General features: G+C 39.1%; 1 protein-coding gene and 1 long non-coding RNA gene across 2 annotated transcripts in view; one reads left to right on the forward strand and one right to left on the reverse strand.

The window, feature by feature from the left end:
- The window catches only part of LOC124057782, a 1110263-nt gene that overhangs the window by 128111 nt on the left and 961523 nt on the right, over positions 1-20629 (forward strand). The gene's annotated exons all lie outside the window — the stretch shown is intronic.
- zgc:110329 (uncharacterized protein LOC550500 homolog) lies at positions 1978-19212 on the reverse strand. Its single transcript, XM_046386303.1, has 8 exons — positions 18872-19212; positions 12402-12587; positions 11496-11570; positions 10543-10638; positions 8556-8672; positions 6525-6575; positions 5018-5134; positions 1978-3200 (listed from the first exon to the last, which is right to left on the reverse strand). The coding sequence occupies exons 1-8, from the start codon at positions 18956-18958 to the stop codon at positions 2865-2867; spliced, it is 1065 nt and encodes a 354-aa protein (XP_046242259.1). The 5' UTR covers positions 18959-19212; the 3' UTR covers positions 1978-2864.

Here is a 20629-nt window from a genome sequence, read left to right on the forward strand (position 1 = left end):
AGAGAGAGCCGTGTGCATTCATGCGCTGCTTGTGAACTGAATTAATATGACTGCTGCATCTCATTCAGGGAGAGGCCAGGGAAGGAAGGGCAGGGAGAAAAGAGAAGGAAGAGGTCGGTTTTTCTCTTTATGAAAAGGGAAACAAATTTGCAAATGCAGTCAGTTTTAGTGACTTAAGGGACAGACTTAAGAGAAAACACATGTTGCAAATGCACCCTTCTTGTCAACAGATTTATGAGAAGATCAGTGCTGCTATCTTGCCAATCTTATTTTGCCAATCGGCTAGAAGGCAAGTGAGCAATGAGAGAAGTAGTCCCTCCATCATATCCTGGCTCTGCCCTGGGGTCTTCTCCTGGACGGATATGTCCGAAACACCTCCCCAGGGAGACATCTGGGAAGCATCCTGGTACCTGACCCACCTCAACTGGTTCTTCTCCTCTTCTGCAGGAGTAGCAGCTCTGCTCTGAGCTCCTCCAGGATGTCTGAGCTCCTCACCCTGTCCCTTATGTACCAAACCTTGGTGCATAAGCACTAACAACAGTCAAGACCCATTACCCAACCTGGAGCCCACTGGAGGAGAGGCCCACGTTCCGACTTTTGGCTGGACTTGACTGGGTCCAGAGGGGGAAGACTTGACTGTAAGGCACTTGCTGATGGTCCCATTCCCCAGGTTTGGCCTCAGGGTGGGGCCATGGTAACCTTTCATCAAGGTCTTCATGAACCACACTTTGTCTGGCCCTTGCCCTGGGACCAATTTACCTAGGGAGTATTTGTGTATGTAGTATTTGTACTCTACTCTAAGGCAAAATATCTTGATCACCTCCTGATGGCTGTCTCCAGTATAGATCATAAACCCCTCGTCTGCCAGTTAGCAGATGGGCCAACTCAACACTCAAACTACACGTCAAATAAATTGTGTTCAAAGATGGTTTCTGCCATTTTAGATAGTTCACATCAGGCTGATGTACACTATATAGACAAAAGCATTGGCACACCTGCACATTGCATCAATGGAGACTTTGTTGACATTGCATTCTGAGAGCATGAACATCGGCGTGTTTCACAGTCACCATTCCAGTTCATCCTGTGGATGTTAAATGGGGCTGAAGTCAGGGTTCTGTGCAGGTTAGTCAGGTTCTTATGTACTGGACTCCTCTGGGCACGTCTTTATAGACCTTGCTTTGTGCACTGGGATGCAGTCATGCTGGGGTGGAGGGGGGGCCTTCAGCAGCCTGTTACCGCGTGCTTGGGGGCATAGCATCATCCATACTGTCTTGGTATGATGAAGAATTAAGATTTCCCTTCACTGGAAGTAAGGGGCCCACACCCCGAAAAACAGCCCCATAACACACCTGAATTCAATAATAAAGAGGTGTGACCAAATACTTTTCTCAAGACAATGTATGTTCAAGGGTTCATTTTTCTTATTATTATTTGGTTTACTTTTCTTCTTTCCACTGCTCACAACTGAGTCAGACAGGTGTAGGAGCAGAATCTTGTGGCTTTACCCCCAATCACTACTGCCCAGACTGTCAAGACTCTGACTCCAAATGACATAATCAGCACAATGGATATCTTGGCTTTACAGTGGGAAGAAGTGGAGATGTGTCATCCATCTATCAGCCATCCTGGTAGTGCACACAGGTGACAACGTACACACTCCGGCCCAAGTTCACACTCCCATTGCTGTAAATGCCAAAATATGCTGCAAAGCATCACCAAAGACAGGGAAGACAACTGCAAATTAGCATCTAACAATTCTGGATTCAAAAAACAGGCAAGTATTTTATGAGGAAGAAAACGCATCCATCATGTTTGTTTTGAGATCAAAGACACACCATGAGTATCGAGATGTATGTTTTGTTTGCAACTCCACAAGGCATAAAAAAAAAGAATTTTCTTCTCTGAAGGCTAGGGGGGGAAAAAAAAAAAACAAAAACATATGGCATCCTTCAGAACAAACATTCAGCACAAAAATCAGTAGACAAATTCAGCTTTATTAACAAGAACAGTATTTCTGAACAGTAGTGTTGATACAAGGCAGGAGCTAGGGGGAAGCTCAAAACAGTGCATAACTCAGATACAAAAAACTGTCAGAGTAGCTTTTCACTGGACTTGTAGTCTGGATAATCCCTTTAGTTGTTTCTTTAAAAGATGGAATAAAAAGTTTAGTTACAAATGGAATAGACAGAAGCCCCCCTGATGAGAGCATAACATGTAAACTGAGTTTTTCTGTTTGTTTTTTTTTTTAATTTACTTATACAGTATAAAACATGCATCCCATGTTATTCACATCTATCAGTCTTACAATGTACACCAATTGCACAAAATCAAAGTGAAATCATAATTAAATAAACATAATACACAAACTATATACATCCATCACAGACGCTACACTCAAGACGTACTTGGCTATTCCTATTTCTCTGACAATGAAAAACTTTTTCAAGCTACCATTAATTTATACACCACATAGTACAGTACTGTCCTCTGACTACTGGGCTATTTTCAAAACAGCCTGAGGTAAGCTTTAGCACATGAGACATAGCTCAATTTCAACAGGTTAAAAACAAATGAATAAAATGTCATATAATGCCATAAATCCTTGAATATCAACTTTCACAAACAAGACAAAAGATTTCTTTTTTAAAAAGCCAATGTTGCAAGTTGTTCCTTCAATTTGTATCATAAACAAATTAATCAACAAAGTGCCAAAGTACTTTTGTTCCCTTTAGCTGACAAAATCTTTCGTGATCCAATGACTGATCATTAAGTAGTGCAACACAGCTCCAAGAAATTCAATGATTACAATGACAGAAAAAAAAGGCAAAAACCCAAAAGGCAAGAAAGGGCAGAAAGACCACTCAGTGTTCCCTTTTCTGCTTGCGGCCAACGTCTACCTCGTCCAGCCCAGTGGCTGATCTGGACTGCTGCAGTTCTCGGAGCTGAGCGTGCGTGCGAGGTGGCTGCTTCTTGAGCTTCTCCAGGTGAATGTCAATGGGGTCGAGTTCAGGCTCGGAGGCAGGGACGGGCAGGTAGCCACCATCCCTCGGCAGGCACATGCACCAGCCGGCACCAGCCAGGTCCAGCTCACTGTAATCAATCTCTGCCTTCTTCAGCTTGAAGTCCACCATATCGGCTGACTCACTCATGTCCACCAGAAGGTTCCAGAAGACGCAGCTTAAGATGATGCCTAGTAGCTTTACAGAGGCATGAGATAAATATTCTCAATTAAACTGACAAACAAGCCACTAAAACCATAAACTGATTAGGAAACCGTTTACTGAGATGACAAATCAAGTGAGAAGCAGGCAAATTTTCTCATTAGCTCAAATACAAACGGAATTATTTTTGAAATCAGTGGCATCCCCCCCCTGCTGGCCAATAGAATGAGTGCTGGTTTAAGATATTTCTATCACTTTTTAGACCGTGAAACAGATAGATATACACATAGATAAATACTTTAATGACCCCGAGGGAAATTTAAGAAACTCCTTTCTGTCCATTCCATCACTGATCCCAAACCTTTTCCGCTTACAGTTTTGGCCACACGGGTTGAAAATAGTTACAGTTATAATATGAAGTTTTGGAAAGGGAGGAGCTATCTTGGGCACATCTGGTTCTGAAGGGTAAAATTCTCATTAATTTCACCACAGACACAGTAAGGGGATTTGGTTATTTGGTTAAATATCTGGCCATTTGATAAAAAGTTGAGGGTACATGCTTTTGTGCATTAAAAAATAAGATGACTACAACTTCCAGTGTGTATTTTGGCAAGAAACATTTCTGAGGATACAGTTCTGCTACATGCTCCATATTGCTGCATACAAGCTTGAGAAAAACACACTTGACAAAAGTAAAAACACAGTGGGCAGCTTGAATTTATTTAAATTTAAATACTGGCAACAGGAATTCTCAGAAGAAACCTTTTAAAAGTTGAATTTTCAGCCATACAAACAAAACCAACCTGACTACAGCTGTAATTTCAGATACATGTTTAGTCAACATGTAGACAATGTAAGTATCAGATAAGAAAAATCTGAAATTTATCTCTGGTAAAACATCAGAGATACTCAATAACAAAGGCCTCAGAAAAACTAAAAATACTAAAAAAAAAATCTTTATCAAAACATCGCTAATAATAATACCACTTATTATAATAATATTTTTCCCTGATGAATGTTTTATTTTGTGCTTTTTTAAGTCTACGGAGTCTTCAGTTTAGGTTAGGTGACCCTCTGCTGCTTTAAGTGCTGCAGGATACAGCTGCACTCCATAGCTGCCCTATAATCTTCACCTTCGATCAGAGCTCAGTCTGACACTGCACTGATAAAAAGTCTGGTCTGAGTTTTGCTTTCATTCAAGCTTTGACGTGGTACACAGTAAACCAATATCCCCAGTTATGCACTTCACATACTGAAAGAGAGTCATGTTTCTTAACCAAGTTATGATTAATACTGGCAAAAAATAAAAACTTTTACTGAAAGAGTAGGTGTTTATATCTTTAGTTGAACTTGCACCTATATATGAGCTACCACTTATTCTGAAACCATGATGCTGAAATGAACCTATGTTATTTGTGCAGCTCTTTTGAAAAAGTAATTATTGTAATTACTCTCTCTGAGGGGGCTGCGGCAGGTCCAAATGTATGCATGGGAACATCTGACACTGTAGGGTGTGGGAGAGAAGTTAAGATATACCAAAAGGTATGAAGTACTGAAACTGCCAAAACAAACTGAAGGAGTTTGAAAACATTAAGTTACACAATAATGTAATTTAGGTTTTGCTAAAAATGTTTGTATTCCAGCAGTGCTATATCAGTGCTATTATGTACCGAAGAAAAGGTGACGTATTTGTGGAAAAGAAAATGTGAAGCAGCTTTGAGAAACTTTCTCAGGAAGCAGAGAGAGTTTACAGTTCAAATATCCAGGCTTAGATGGAAAGGTGCACTTGGTTGGAAAGAGGGTATCATAACCAGTTCAGTTTCAGTGAGTTGGTGCTATGAGTTTTCAATTACCTGAGGCAGCCCAATAGCACAGCAGAGCGCAATGGTTATTCCAATGTTGTCACTCATCCAGAGGTTGACTGCATGGATGCAGCCTCGCACATGGATCGTCTCATGCAGGCTTTCACGCTGATACACAGACCAGAGGAAGACAACAAGGGGAAAGTCTCAGCTTTTAACTCAAAATGAAGAGTCACTTCCACAAGAAAATAAAGAAATAAATGCTTAAAAAAAAGAAAAACTAGTGAGTCGAAGCAACGAAGTTCTAACTCTCCAAAGATATATGTAGACGTTCGCTTTCAGCTGGTCATTATTTGCCGTCTCTAAATGCAGGAGGAAAAACTTACAAAAGATTCAATCAGAACAGAAGTTTTTTTTTTTTTTGGTTTTAATGTGCAATTACTGACATTCCTCATAGTCCTTCCACATTTCACATGACATCAGTTTTTAAACAGGGTTGGTTATTCCCAAATCATTTAACATGTCTGAATTCAACCACGGTGGCCTGAAAATAACATGGCTTCAAGACACTATGTTTGAAGATGTGGGGGTTGTGTTACATTTGTGAAACAGAGATTAATGTTTTTGCAGTATGGGCTGTTTATGGCCTTAATATTGCTTCGCTAGCGACCTTTATTCAATCAGTTTACAGTATGAAAGTGTTTCCAAACATCACTGCTGCTAAAATACACTAGGAGAGCGTAAGCTGTCCAGGAAAAGTCTGAAAATCCAGAAATGACCTGTAAGAAGAGCCTCATGGAAGAGCATGTGACTCATAGACAGGCTGGAGTCTTTCTTGTTTTACTTTTACAAGAGAAAAGGCTTTAGAGACAAGGACTCTTAGGAACCTTTACCCAAAAAAACTGTCTGAAAGGGTTTTGTATCTTAAATGTATTCCTTGTAAAACAGGTGCTGGAAAATAATTAAGGTTGTCTTATCTTTGGGCCAATACAGAAAGTGAAATCTTTTTCCTACATTGTAAAAAGGTTTCTTTCGGTTAAGAACGATGGTTTTAGCCCAACTGAGTTCTCTATTCTATTTACTATATCAAAATTAGTGCATATATTTTAAAAAACAAAGGTCAACCTGCTAAAATAGACAACTGACTCCTTTCCTACTGACAGTAGACAAGTCCATCTTTCTGTTTTGCTTTCTGGTGTCCATGGTCCATATAGCCCATATTGTCCATATCTAGCACTGCATACAAGTTAATGTGAAGATATGATGTAGGGCTACAACTACTTATCATTTTCATTATTGATTAATATGATAATTATTTCCTTGATTATTGATTAATTGTTGCAGCTCTAATATGACAAAAGAAAATATAAGAACAACACTTATGTTGTGTCATTCACTTTATCCCAGTGGATATACTATGGAAGCAAATGAACAGTTTCTAAGTTAGCCCAAAAATGTTATAGCTCTCAATGTGTGACACATCTGTGTTGTGTTAGGGGCCACAGGCACAAAAGCCAACAGCCAAAATTTCTATATAATAACCATTTGTTCCTCTTACCTCTTTATCCAGAGTCTTGTAGCCACATAGAGTGTTGATGACCTCTCCGACCTGTGCAAGGAGTCAGAGAGTCAGGATTTTAACTGGGCTGAGGTGACAAGAAACAGCACCATGGGGACATATGTGAGAGTAATGCCTCTCACAAGGGGGTGTTCCTGTGTGCTGCTAGCCAGAGCATGAACTTGCGCATTTGGAAAATGACTGCAGCACCGACAAGCAGCAACTGATAACAGCAAAAACCCAGAAAATGTTCAGCTTTTCCAATCAATTCTTCTATCTCTGGGGTGTGTGTCTGTGAGTGAGCTTTGGATGATTCTGCCATTAATTTCTCCAGCAGAGCTCCACGGCTTCCAGGGACAGTATCAGTGCTTTGCACTACGGGACGGGACAGGACAGGAGTGGTGGGGGTCACAAGGGAACAAAATTTCATTTAAAAGAGACAAATCTTTCAAAGGCCATGTAGCTTCGAATCACAGCATGTCCCCTGTTAGCAGGATGAGACGCTTCTCTAGCAGAATCAATTACGTCTCTGTTGTAGACACAGTAAGTGTCAGTGGATGTTTTTTGGAGGTGACCCATCTATCAACAGGGATCAGGATTATCAACCAGGACGGCTTGTCCACAGCAGACCCATTTACGGAACACACGGTATCAATACCTGCTAAATGGATGAACTGGTTGCTGTGAAATATGCCCTCATCTTAGAGTTGAAATCGAAAGACTGTGCAAACAGACAAAGGAGGACTTTATCTATTTGTGCACATCATCAGTGTGATTATGACTTTCCAAAGCAACCAAACATGCACAAATTCATTTAATCTAGATTCCAGATGACACATGACCAACTGCCAATCTGAAAAGGGAGCTATCAGTGAATTGAAGCAGCAAGAGAACCATTAAGGCTTTAGTGTTAAAATGTTTCCTGCCAAAAACATCAATTTCATTAGGTTTTTTGGTTTTAAGACATGTCTGAGTAGTAGTCTCTTGAGGTGGTTTCACCTGTTTGGTACAGTTTTAGTTAACTCTGTTTATCTGTTTAGGTGCATTTTCGTGTTCGACCAGCGTGAATACTGTAAAGAAAACTTTTGGTGCAGACTGAACAAACGGACCGAGACCACCTGGAAAGTAAGGAAAATATCTATCGCGTCGTGGCTCATTGGTGGTGAAAGCAGCACAGACAGACCACAGGACTATGTGTTTAGGTGTTTAATTTCAAAATAAACTCAAAAAGATAAACCACTTTTCAATTATCTGCTCATCCTGAATCAGTAACAAACCAGTCACCTGATCTGTGAAGATCTTTTTGGTAACCATGGTAGCACAAATGTTCATCAGCAGTGAGGCTTTCCCCTGATAAATCAAACAGTAAAAAGGGAAGAAGCAGTTCACCAATAAGAAATTGAGTGAAACTAAAACTATTCTTTTCCACAAAGTTAGTGTCAAAATGCCCATTTTGTTGTTTCTGTTCGCTGCTGTTTATTGTATATCATGTCCAGTTACAGTCTCAGTTAATAATCTCAAAAATATTTTATTTAGACCACAAATAAACACATAAGTAAGAGATAATTTATAGATGGCTACGCGTCGGACAGCCTCCATATCGTCCATTAATTCCTGTTTATGGACACCTCCAAGGGCATTTTCCCACCAGCCAGGGAGCTAATGTTATACAAGCAAGATTCAAAGTCAATAATGTTGCATAGAGCTGACAGACAGTAAATATAATCTGAGAGTATGTTTAGTAACAAGAATATCTATCAATCCAGCCACATCACTGTCCCAAAATAACTATCAAGATTTTACCAACAAATGATAGTCAATGTATACTGAATACGGTATGTGCTGAAGGACTGTGTCTTGTGTGGGTTATCTCCTGATGTGGGTTCATGTAGTGCTAACACTGCAGGATGACACTGGTCAAAACTGTCCAATCAACGATTCCCCTGTGTAAAAAAAATAACCAGTCCAAACCAGAGTTAAAAGGCATCAATGTATCTTTTTCCTGTGTGTGCTTGTGTTGCCTGCACTCACCTCGTGACGAACACAACATGTATATGGAACCCCACAGGCTAGTGGACCAGTACCGTTGCAGAAATGGTACTGGTTGACTCCCCAGTCCTTGTACTCATCCCCTCCACAACACGAAAACTGGAAAACAAAATGATACGAAGACAATTAGGAACCAAGCAGGCTCTTCTCAAATTAACGACAAGTTCTTTCTAATCTCTGCAATGAAACAACCCACTGAGCTGCAGCTTCTGCTGTGTGATCCACACCTCTGTCTCAGCTCAAGACATGAGCCCCACCATGCTGCCTTCTCAACCCCCCCCCAGCCCAAGACAAACTGTTTCTCTGTACATCCAATTACTTCAGCAAACTAAAGTCAGCGTGGAGATGTCAAAGCAGGTGCTCGTGTGATGATTGCACGGTTTCTGACAATCAATTACAAGCTACCATTTTAAAGTACTTCACAGAGAAATTCAATGAAGCGTCCAATGTGACCTTTCCTAGATGATGAAGGGCATCTGTTTCTGTGATCGCCTGACTTCAGGTGCATGCTGTTATACCAGGAACCACACTGGCTGAGCAGCAGTGGGGGAAAATACCAAAGAAAGGACAAACAGAACAAGGGAAGCTGGATTTAATTATTTATTTATTTTTATGATGATTTCTCTCTCTCTCTACTGACGTAGGTGATAGAAACACAGTAAGGCTGCAAGAGACCAAAAAAGTGTCAACAGGAATGGAATAGTACTTTGCGACATATCGTGCTTTCAGATATTTTTACTTTCTTGCAACCTAGGTACTTAAGTACCTTCACTTCCTGATTTGACCTTCAGGCTCTGGCCTTACAGAGTGGATGAGAGATCACTGTTTAATAACTTCCATTTATGTCAAAACAGCATCATACACTTACATGTAAACTTTTGTTTTTGTAGCTGCTCTTCCCATGATGGTTTACCATTTACTTTTAATTGAGAAAGCTATAATAGGCCTATGCAAACATTCACATAAACAATAGAAGCAAATCCAAATCAAATTTAAATTCCACATGTTCCTTTAATTGACCACCTTCGCAAAGTGTAAGCATTGCTTGCTGTGCTCAGAATAGAAAAAATAATTATTAGGGATCCTACATAGTCAAGTCAAGAGAGCCTTCGCAGAGCTGAAGATTTGACAGTGGCAGAGATGTACTGGAAACATGTCTCATAGTCTGTGAGTGTGGACACTGAACCTCCAGTGGAGACAATTCTGAACATTTTCACAATACACATCTTCCTATTCTCATGACAGATTTAGTATCCACAGGCTGTACCAACAAAAAAAATATTAAAATTTCTTCCTTGCATCATTTCTGCTGGTCTACCGAGAGTGCACGCACACACACAAGCATCTCTGACCTAGCTACATAAATTATAATCACAAGTAATTGCTGAAGGTCCTGCTGCTCTACCTGATAGAGCATGTAGTTCACTTATTAGAGAATCTGTTAAACCATATCACCATCAAGATTGCTGACATGTTTAAAAAAGGACAAATAACTCGACAGAGCTTGTCTTGTTGGATATGTTCAGTATACCATGAAAGGATAGTGGGTTTGAAGGAGTAGGCATTTGTCTGGTTATACACCTGTGACAAAACAGATTTTCTTATCTTTAAAAAACAAAGGTCTCCTTATTTATGAAAATAAGGAGATAAAATTAAATAACATTGAAATCAACAATCAGGTCACCTGTGACATGAAACGACCATTGTGGTGTTAAACTGGCTCAATTATAATGGAGGACATCAAACCTGTGCTGACTAAATGACAGAAAAAGACAAATCACACATCTACATTAAAGCCTTAAATAATACACAATGAAATGTTATGAGGGCATCAAGCTGTGCACAGCTAACTAACTGGTACAACTCACACCTTGTTATCCCACACCTGTGCACGACAACAACATCAAAACCATACCATCAGATTTTATTTAAATAATTATTACTAACATGTTAGGGTTAGGGTTAGTACCTTCTGTTGCACATAGTCCAAGATGTTTTTGAAGTCCAGGTCATCGTAGTAGTGTTTAATTCCTTCTCGTATACTGCTCTGAAACAAGGCAGACGTCTAGAAAAGAATGGAGAAGGACAGAAACACGGTGAAAAAGAGCCCATTGTTAAATGACTGTGGTTGAAGACATCATCAGGTGGAATATATAGGAAAGTACAGGACAGGTGAACATGTGCCATGTGTCGAGCACACCAATAATCCATTGTGGAACAGACATACATTTACAGTAAAAATAAAAATGTGTTTAGAATAATCAATCACAGGATGTAACTAAGTATAATTTGCTTAAGTTTAATATTAAGTACTTCAATAAAATTATATGGAAATAAAATTTTGAGGTACTTGTACTTTGCATGAATACTTTTTACATGAGTACTCCACTACATTCTTTGATAATTGTAACTATTGGTTACATTGATTCAGGTTATTAATACAAAACCTAAATCTGCTATTTTAACCAGTTACACATCCATCCATCGATTTTCTATACTGCTTGTCCTTCAGGGTGTCGGGGTTGGCTTTCTAAGAGAGGCGTGGTACACCCTGGACTGGTCACCAGTCAATTGCAGGGCTCAAAGACTGACAACTTCACACCTAGGGGCAATGTAGAGTAGCCAATTAACCTAATGTGCATGTTTTTGGGATTATGGGAGGAAGCCGGAGTACCCAGAGAAAACCCACGCAGGCACAGGGAGAACATGCAAACTCCACACAGAAGGGCCCAGACTGGGATTCAAACCAGGAACCAGTGCTGGTACCGCGGCACCACTGTGCTGCCATAACTACTTATTGATCATTTAATTTATTTTCTCAGCAAATGAACAAAAAACAGATATTGATAATTGGAAAAACTCTGAATATCAGCCCAGATAATTGGTTCATCCCTACATGTGACCCAAGTAAGACTAAGATACCTTCTTTTCAAAGATGAGAGCCGTAGTGAGTGCAATTGCCTGGAGAAGCAGCAACACACAGAGAACACAGAGGAACTGTGGAGGGAGAAAGATAACAGATTCATATATTTATTTTGGCAAATCTTTAGCTTTGGTGCACCAACACACAGAACAAGAAAACTCCTTACTCTGCTAAACCAGACACGACCTGAGTCTAACCAGGAACCTTTTAATGCATCAGTTTTGGGCAAAATAAAACCAATGAAATCTTGATCCTTTACTGTACTCTGTATAGTACTGTAAAAGTTTAGTCTGCTGTGTGTTGTACAGTGTTACCAAGCTGCTCGATACCAGACCACCACAGTACAGCATTTCACTGTATATGCAAGGGTACCTGTACCTGTATTTTCATAACAGTAATGGACACCCAGAGGACTCATTATTGCGGCTGAAAAAAGGCCATGACTGATACATCCCAACACAAACTTCTAATATTTGCTTATACTTGCCGAGTTAAAATCTTGGTTTAACCAACACACCAGCTGGCATTAACTTTATGGCTCCCTCATTATGAAATGAGCTCCTCATCCTGTCCTAAAGCTAATTAGATAGTTGCATAGCAACCACAATAAAATATTCCAGCTCCCTTTGAGCTCTTTTTCAGTTACTGAAACTCGACAGCTGCGTTTTTGTTTCTGAGGTGAAGCAAATGTGCAGTTCATAAAACTTCAAAGTTTTATGAACTGCTGCTGTTATGCAAACTCTGAGCACACTCCATATTTGTTCTGATATGTGTGCAATTTGTATATTTATTTAAGGTACCACTGTACAAAAGAACTTGCATGTGCACATACCCATCACGTATGACAAACTTCAGAAAAAGACATGCGCTCATGGCTACTCTCCCACCTCTTCTTTCATGCCTACCATGTGCAGCAGCGTCTTGTTGTCCCTGAGGGATCCAACCATGCCCACCACCGACACCGTAAACATCACCAGGCCCAGCAGGATGAGCACCACAGCAGGAGCCAGGAAAAGGCCCTCCAGGGTTCGATTCTTCTGCCTTTCCACCTCGGCATACACCCCCACACACAGCACACAGAGACCCATCAGCTGGAGAGAGACAGAGGGACAGGGAGAGGGTTCATGAGATAAAAAAAAATGCAAAACCTCATTATGAAAAACAAATAGCGTCAGGCTATATATATATATATATATATATATGTATGGTATATGTATACGGTATGTCTGTTGGGACGTAGTATTTGTTTGAAGACAGTGTACTACATCACAGACACTGTTAAATTTAAATGGTTGTAAAGTCAATTCTTCTGTTTCACTGCTTCCAGTTTATGAATGTAAATAATAATCCTGCCATTTCCTCTCCCTCTTGTTTGAAATTTCAATCTCAAGAAACTACTCTAGGTTATTAAATGTCAAATAAAAGTATTAGCAGCTGGTTTCAAACTTAAAAGAATTTAAATTGCTGAATGTGATCAGGAAGTTTCGCTATTCCAGCACCAGCCAAACAATGGTCTGACATTCAGGTCGCTAAAAGTGTTGAAGCACAAGTCAATCCATGTATCATTTGTGTTCATTCGATATTCCATTCAGAATTGAAAAATAAAAAAAAGGAAAAATTACTTGCTTTTTTTTTTATTTTTCTTTTTTTGTTTTTGAATATGATACAAAAGACGCTTCACTCTAAAAGCTGATGCCATGACAAAAGATAAAACAAGCGGGATCTTCCAGGTAGAGTAGTTTTGTACAGAAGCGTGAAAAGTTTCATGTTATAATGTGATATCGACATGTTTTTCTTTTTCTGACAGGGCAGCAGAATAAGGTTTAATTGGCCAAATATGTTCATACACACAAGGAATTTGTTTTGGTCGGTGATGTCTGTCTAGCAATAAGACAATATATAGACAATATAAACAAAATTTTAAACTCAGCCCAATGATGTGTCTCTGCAATATAGGCTGTTTAGACACAAAATAGCTGGTGTGAGCAGACTGAATGAATCATGCACACAATGTCAGTAACAGGTTGATTGCAAAGGTGAAGGCCAATCATTTAATGATTGATGGAAACAGGAAAAAAGCTGTTTCCGAGTCTGGTTGTTTTAGAAGACAGGGTTCTGCAGCGCCTGCTGCAGGCCAGAAGCAGGAAAAGATTATTTCCACAGTGTGCGGGAATCTTTAATGATGTCTCTTGCCTAATGTCATGGTCCTTGAGGAATACAACTCGTGGAGGCTGGGCAGACCATGCTCCCTCAGTTGCCATAGAAAGTACATCCTCTGCTGGGCCTCCTTGAGGATGGAGTTGATGTTGACCTCCCACTTCATGTCCTGGGAAATGCTTCTTTACAAGACTACAACAACAGCACTTGAAAGACCCTGCTTGTCTTGTCTTGTCTGTTGTCATGTCGTCTACTTTTGGAGAGATGCCTTTGTTGCCTTGAAATACGATGAAGCTCTTGCTCTCCATCACTTTTAGCCATATGCCTCAGTGCTCTGGTTACCCTTATCAAGGCAACAACATATAGATGAAGACTTCAAGACAAAAATCAAATTCAGCCCTGGGCCCATTTCTCAAATGTTGTATTTTTTTTTTTTTTTTTTAATCTTAGCATAAAATCAGAAGTCCAAAAGTCCAAGCATTATTTATTTTTTTGTATCACTTTCAAAAACAAAAAATGAAAAATAATGAAAAAGTGATTTTTCAATTTTTTGATTTTAGATTCTGAATAGCATATTACATGAAGGAATGATACAACAGCATGGCAGGCTGTAATCTTTACAAACAAGGTCTGAAAATGATCACAAACAACAAAACAACAACAAAACTAAAACTGTGATGAAACTGGGAAAGTGTGACAGAAACAAAGGTAGCGTGAATCCAGTCTCTTGGCTGCTCTGACTCACAACCTCCTTGACTGGGGCCATTGTTACTGACTCTGGCAGCTGTCAGCGGCCCGGCAGGAGAGACTTTTATAATTTTATTTTAAAACTGGACTATGAGCTGGACGCACACTTTAATTACACTGACTGTGTGGAAATATGATGTTTTCACATCACGGATGAAGACAGGCATCGAAAGGAGTCTTTCAGGTGAAACATGACACTTACGTGAGGTGACATTGATTGACTGCAGACAGTTCATATGAAAAAAGGACAAAAAAAAACAAAAAACAGCTGAACCTACTGAACACACTGCACAGCCAAATCCCATGTAGCATTTTATTGCCACAGCTCTTACATGGAGTGCAGCAGCAGTATAAAGCAGGATAAAATGCAAAGTACAAGTACCCCAAAACTGTACTTAAGTATAGTGCTTGAATAAATGCACTTAGATGCATTCCATCACTGCGTCTAGCTGGTCAATGTACTAGACTGCAGTGACTCACAGTCAATAACTGTCATAAAGAAATGATTAGCAAGACTAACCAAGCCCAACCCTTGATGCACACTGAACAACACTACAAATTAAGACATCCTGCTTTTATTTGTTGTACACAGCAACCTAACTTTTTTGATATCTGGGTTGTATATCTAACCTGTGCAACAAAAGAGAAGAAACAAATAGTGTTTTCTTTCCTGCTATCGATTGAAAATAGAGGCAATCTAGCTTAAGAGCAGGGTTTATCTACTTCAACTCCATTTACTGCTCACAGCCGTCCATAAAGGACTGTCAGATACATTTGGCTTGGTTCCCACATCCACTGTCAGCCCTTCTTCCCCCTCTGCTGCAGTAATGAAGATAAGGATGAGCAACACAATTTGTAGAATGGGATCTAATATCATCCCAATAAAGTACAAAATCTGTAATTGCCAGAATTTTGGAGGTCAGGATCCTCTGCAGACTAAGGATTTGTTAGCTAAAATCCAATGAGTTCTGACATTGCCTACAACTGGTAAACAGTGACACTGTGCAAAAAGACATAGACCCAGGAAAAAAAGCGTAAACCCACTAATGTATGCCTTCAAGGCTGCTTTGAAGCTAGCAATGACTTAAAGTACTCTAATGTCTTGCTAAATGTAGGAATGGGAGATCTGGGCAAAAAACATAATACACAACTTATGACAATAGATGTGATGTAAACTATGATCTTCTTCTCATGTCTATACTGTCCCGCAGCCTATAACCGGCCTTGAAATAATCCATGAAGAGCAATATGAAGTAATTCATCCAATCTGCCCTACATCACTCTATTGCACATGGATAAAACCCAAGACCTCTTTTGTTTATGCTTTTCTTTTTAATATCAATCATTCCGCTTTTCTTCTTCTCAAGCTCTTCTTCTGAAGTTAATGTCAAAAATAATATTATAATACAAGACTTGGCTTTTGCAACTTGGGGAAAGATGGCAGTAGCTACATTTCAAGTGTGTATGGGAAGGTTGCAAGTCATAGTGTTGATTTGTGCACTGCAGTAACTGTAACAGGTCAAACAGGAATGAATCAAAGTGAGGCTGCAAAGTAAAAAAAACTAAACAAAAAACATAAACTGGCAGCATCGCCACCCTCACTAAATAATTATTAAGTTACCACCAAAAATCAATCCTAATAGAAGGCAAAGGCAATTTTGTAAGATGATAACAAGTAGATATAGTCTTATACAGTCTTACAACCTTTTGAGGACATCATTCCTGTCATAAGATTCCAATGGCGGGCCATGCATTTGGTACCTGGACCTTCAGTGGGGACATACCTGACTTAGTCCACCTATTAATACAATCACTATCACGTCGCAGTTATAAAAAAAACATTGATACTATCCAAAAATGCAATATGACAAGGCGTGGCATTAGAGAGAAAGGAATTTTGCGTGTTGAGTATAATTATCATTATTAATTCAACAAAAAACACAGTTAAGACAACTCCAAACCTCTACACTACAACCACAACTGTGCCATGTACATCATCCGGAGCAGTTCAGAACTGCTAGTCGCACTTGGCTGTCACTTTTGCTCTGACCGACCAATTGGAGGATGGAAAAACTAGCTAGCTGGCCCTGGAAAGCGTCACAGCGAGGATTCTGAAATCTGATTGGTTAAAGAAACAGTCAATGGCTAATATAGTCCAAATTGCGTGGGCCAGCACTACTGATTCTGAAGGTCCTGGGCAGATTAGACTGACATGGCAACACATAGAGGCTGAAATTTGATTGGACAAAAAAATCGAACATCCACGTACTGGAAGCAGTGTAGCCGAGAGACACGCTACGAAATGAAGAGAACAAATTGTTGGGAAAAAATTAATACAATTTCATGGAACAAATATTAGAATTTAGGTTGTAAATGTAGTTCAGTGCTTCTGATAGTGTTCAGGCCAGCAGAGAAGGCCTTGCTGGCCCGCCACTGTAAGATTTCCAATTAAATTCCATTAACCAAAATTAACACTAAAACAACAAGTGTAGCAAGCCTAAATTGATTCCATAAAGGTTGGCCTGGTGTGCAACAGGAAAATTAAAACAGAATGCAGTCATTTGTAACAAACAGTGCATTGTGTAATGTTTTCAACTGTGCATATATCAAAAACAATTAGCAAATTATTAAATAATCTGTTTCATTTATGTTTTACACAGTGTTCCAACCTCTTTAGAATCAGGGTTGTAAATCACAGCAGTAAAAGGCAGAGACAGACGATATGAAAGGAACTCTGGTGCTAATGGAATCAAACTACTGATGTTTTGGAGTCAGTCAATAAAGTGCTTTAGGGTGTATAAATTCAACAAACACAGACAGTTGGGCAGATTGGTGCTGGTGCAAATTGAACATTATTCTGAAAATGTTCTGGAGATGAAAGTGGCGTAGGGGTGAGGTAGAGGAAGCACAAGGCCAGATTAAAACACAGACATTTGTAAGTAGGGTTATGAAGGCTGCAAATCATTCATCTTTACTTCTTAATGGCCTGGCAAGGATCCTCTAGCATTTTAAGTGACTAAAATGATATTGTGCACATACAAACCCTGCTACAATAAAGCAAAAATACACAGAAAATGTCTTTGTTTTGTGAATTTAGTCAAAAATGTCAACACAACAAGTATGAGGAGACTGGGATGTCTACATGACTGTGGGTCCTTTGCCTTCACAAACCATAAAAGTAATAACATTGTGACAAAATATGAAAATAAAAACCAATGAAATACCAAAATATAATAATTCTGTGACTGATGGCATGTACAGCTAGCCAGCTGTAACCAAAGTTTACCAAATTCATTAACTCATTAACTGTTTTCTTATACACGCATAACTTACCAAAAGAAAACTCAGTGTCATCCTTGCTTGAATCTGTGCCCGATACTGGCCATCCCATTCAAAATGGCCATAACACAACTTTGCTAATTTGAATAAAATTTAAATTAGATCATATGCCACAGTCATAAGTTTGGTAAGTGTTCATTTGATTATGACAATTTAAGCAAGAAAGGTTCAAAGAACTTGCTATGTGAATTATATGGCAAGGGCTAAATTCTGTATTTATTTTATTATAAGTACATAATTTAGAATAAATATTTAATTCGCTTTAATAATAATATTAAACTCATTTGGCTGAATGACCGACAAAAGCGTCTTTCAGGCTGCTATTACTGCTATTTTTAGTCGGCAAAACTATTTACCAACGTTATCGTCCCTTTAACTGGATCCAACGCCCTACACCACCGAGCTGTTTGCTAGCTGCTGATTGCTGTGTATGATTTCAATAACAAATACAACTATTAATACTTCAGTATATCGTTTTCTTAGTAGATTCTTCACAACTCCTGTATTAAAAACAAATGAAAATTTATGCATGTTGTTGAAGTGCTAATGTAAGCTAACCATTCACCAGCTAGCTAGTATCCACAGAATTTCACACCGAATTCCATTAGAAAAATTAGCCATTTAACATTGCATTGTTCAGCAACAAATACACAAAGTTGCAATCCATATTTATACTTAATTTTCTAGTCGTTGTAGTCTTCTGGTATGTACGACAAATGTTCCACCCAACTCACTGGTATTAATTTCAGTTAAATCTCATTTATACCGCATTTCAAGCCATAACGATAATCATGCGGAAGTTGACGAGACATTCAGCTAACCGGTCTTTTAAAATTTAAATTGTATTCAAAAGAGCCCTGGTTGTTGTTTGTGGTATATGCCGAATTGTAGAGTAGAATCAATAGATTCGCAACAGGCCTGAAATTAAGTACTAAAACTCATCTAATTCTGTACGTATGTGTGCATGTGGTACATGCCAGTGTTTTAAATGAAGTTTGGAGAGACGACTCACTGATGCTATTGGGTGGTTCGCTTCTACTACAATTAGCAGACACACTATACTCACTGGTGCTCACAGGAGCTTATTATGGAACATGAAATGCTGATTTCAGTAAACTGACCAGAAACTTACCGAGAAGAGCATTGAGTAGATATTCAAGGTAAACTTGATGAAGTAGTAGAAATGGTTGGTTTTCCTCAGTTCAGAGTAGGACGGCATGGCTGCTTGCACTAGTAAAGCTAGCTAACAAGCTAGCTTGCTATCAGTATTTTAGTTCAGACGATATCAAAATAATATTAATTAAAAGTGAAATACCATTTATGAGATTAAAAACGCTTTCAAGCGAGTTAACTGGATTTTAAACATGTAGCAGCCCTCATTTCTGTCATACCATTGTGGGTATTAACCGCAACAAAACCACTTCCGTGCAGCCAACACCGGCCAGTCCACGCTTTGTTTTGACTACATTCTTAAAGGGGCTGTGCGTACATCTTTATTTAACCGCATTTAGCTGCTATATTTCATTTGTAACATAATTGTGTTTAGTTTCAACTGTTGTAGTACCTGTGACAATCACTTTTTTCAATGTTTATTGTTTCCGAAAGATTCTAAACTATTAGGGTGTCTACAAATTAAAATATTACAAAGTAGCCTGTAGTTTAACACTGAGATTAGAGGTGATTGATCAGTCTCCCTGTCATAGCAAAACAGATGTGGAACTTTTTAAAAATGAAACATATATAATATAATATATAATAAATCCTGAAAAGAAATCATGCCACAATTTTAACAAAATGAAAGGTTAAAGGGGGAAAATATGAATAAGAATTCAGAATGCAAGGCCTTTTAAAAGCAATGAAATCGTTGCTGCGGAATAATATATTTAAATGATAGACAAACAACTTTTTAAAAAGAGTTACCAAGGGTTGCTGTAATGCAATACTCTTCGACCTAGTGCACAGCTAATCCCTCTTGCTTCAAGTTGCATCAGTTGTTGCCAGTAGTTGTTGGTTATATTTGGCATGCTTGTGACATTACTGACGCATTCACAAATAGGTTTACACACTTGCAAAGCAAATGTTGTGCTCAGTCCTGAAGGGAGGTCCATTTATCTTGCTGTGGTGCATTTTTTCAATTTCAGGTGATGTGCATTCTCAGCTGCAAATACACTCCAATGTGTGTGTTGCTGAGAGAAGAATGAGCAACATATGAGTCACATCCAGGGCACAAAATTAGCATCTGCCAGCAGCCAAATTTAGCTAAACTATACAGGTAGATTGTAGGTTTGCTTCCCTCACCAGCCAATTAAAACAAATGGCAATCTATTCAGTGGCTGGTAAACAAATTACAAAAAAAACAAAAAAGTTAATTTTGCACACTGGTCACATCAGTCATCAGGTTCATTTGCTCAATTACTGGAGTCTTTCAACCAATGTTATCTTTTTTCTGTGCAGTCCTCAACATACGACCATAAACACAACCAAGTGGGCAAAGAAAGGAATGAATGATCATGTACTGCTCAGTAAGAGCTACATGGCCAAACCTCTTGTGAACATTCTGAGGGTAATTAGGGTGACAGCTGCTCATCAAAGGCAACACACATCTCACATCTTTCACAAATAACTGAGGTTAAATTTTCAGTGGGTGGTAATGAAAGCCAACGATTGGAAAGGTCAGGAATAACATTTAGAATTCAGAAATGTTTTCATGTCTCTTAGTTCCTTAGAATCATTGACTAGGCTGGACTGAATTAAGTTTAAATTCAGAAACCCAGCTCATTTCTTGTGCTAAGTCATCTGAATCCAGCACTTCCTCTGCCAGCATCCTTTCCACACTCCAAACTGCACACATGCGCACACACACATACACACACACACAGCCATTGCATTT

Source organism: Scatophagus argus, chromosome 4 (genome assembly GCF_020382885.2).
Source record: "Scatophagus argus isolate fScaArg1 chromosome 4, fScaArg1.pri, whole genome shotgun sequence".
Taxonomy (NCBI): domain Eukaryota; kingdom Metazoa; phylum Chordata; class Actinopteri; family Scatophagidae; genus Scatophagus; species Scatophagus argus.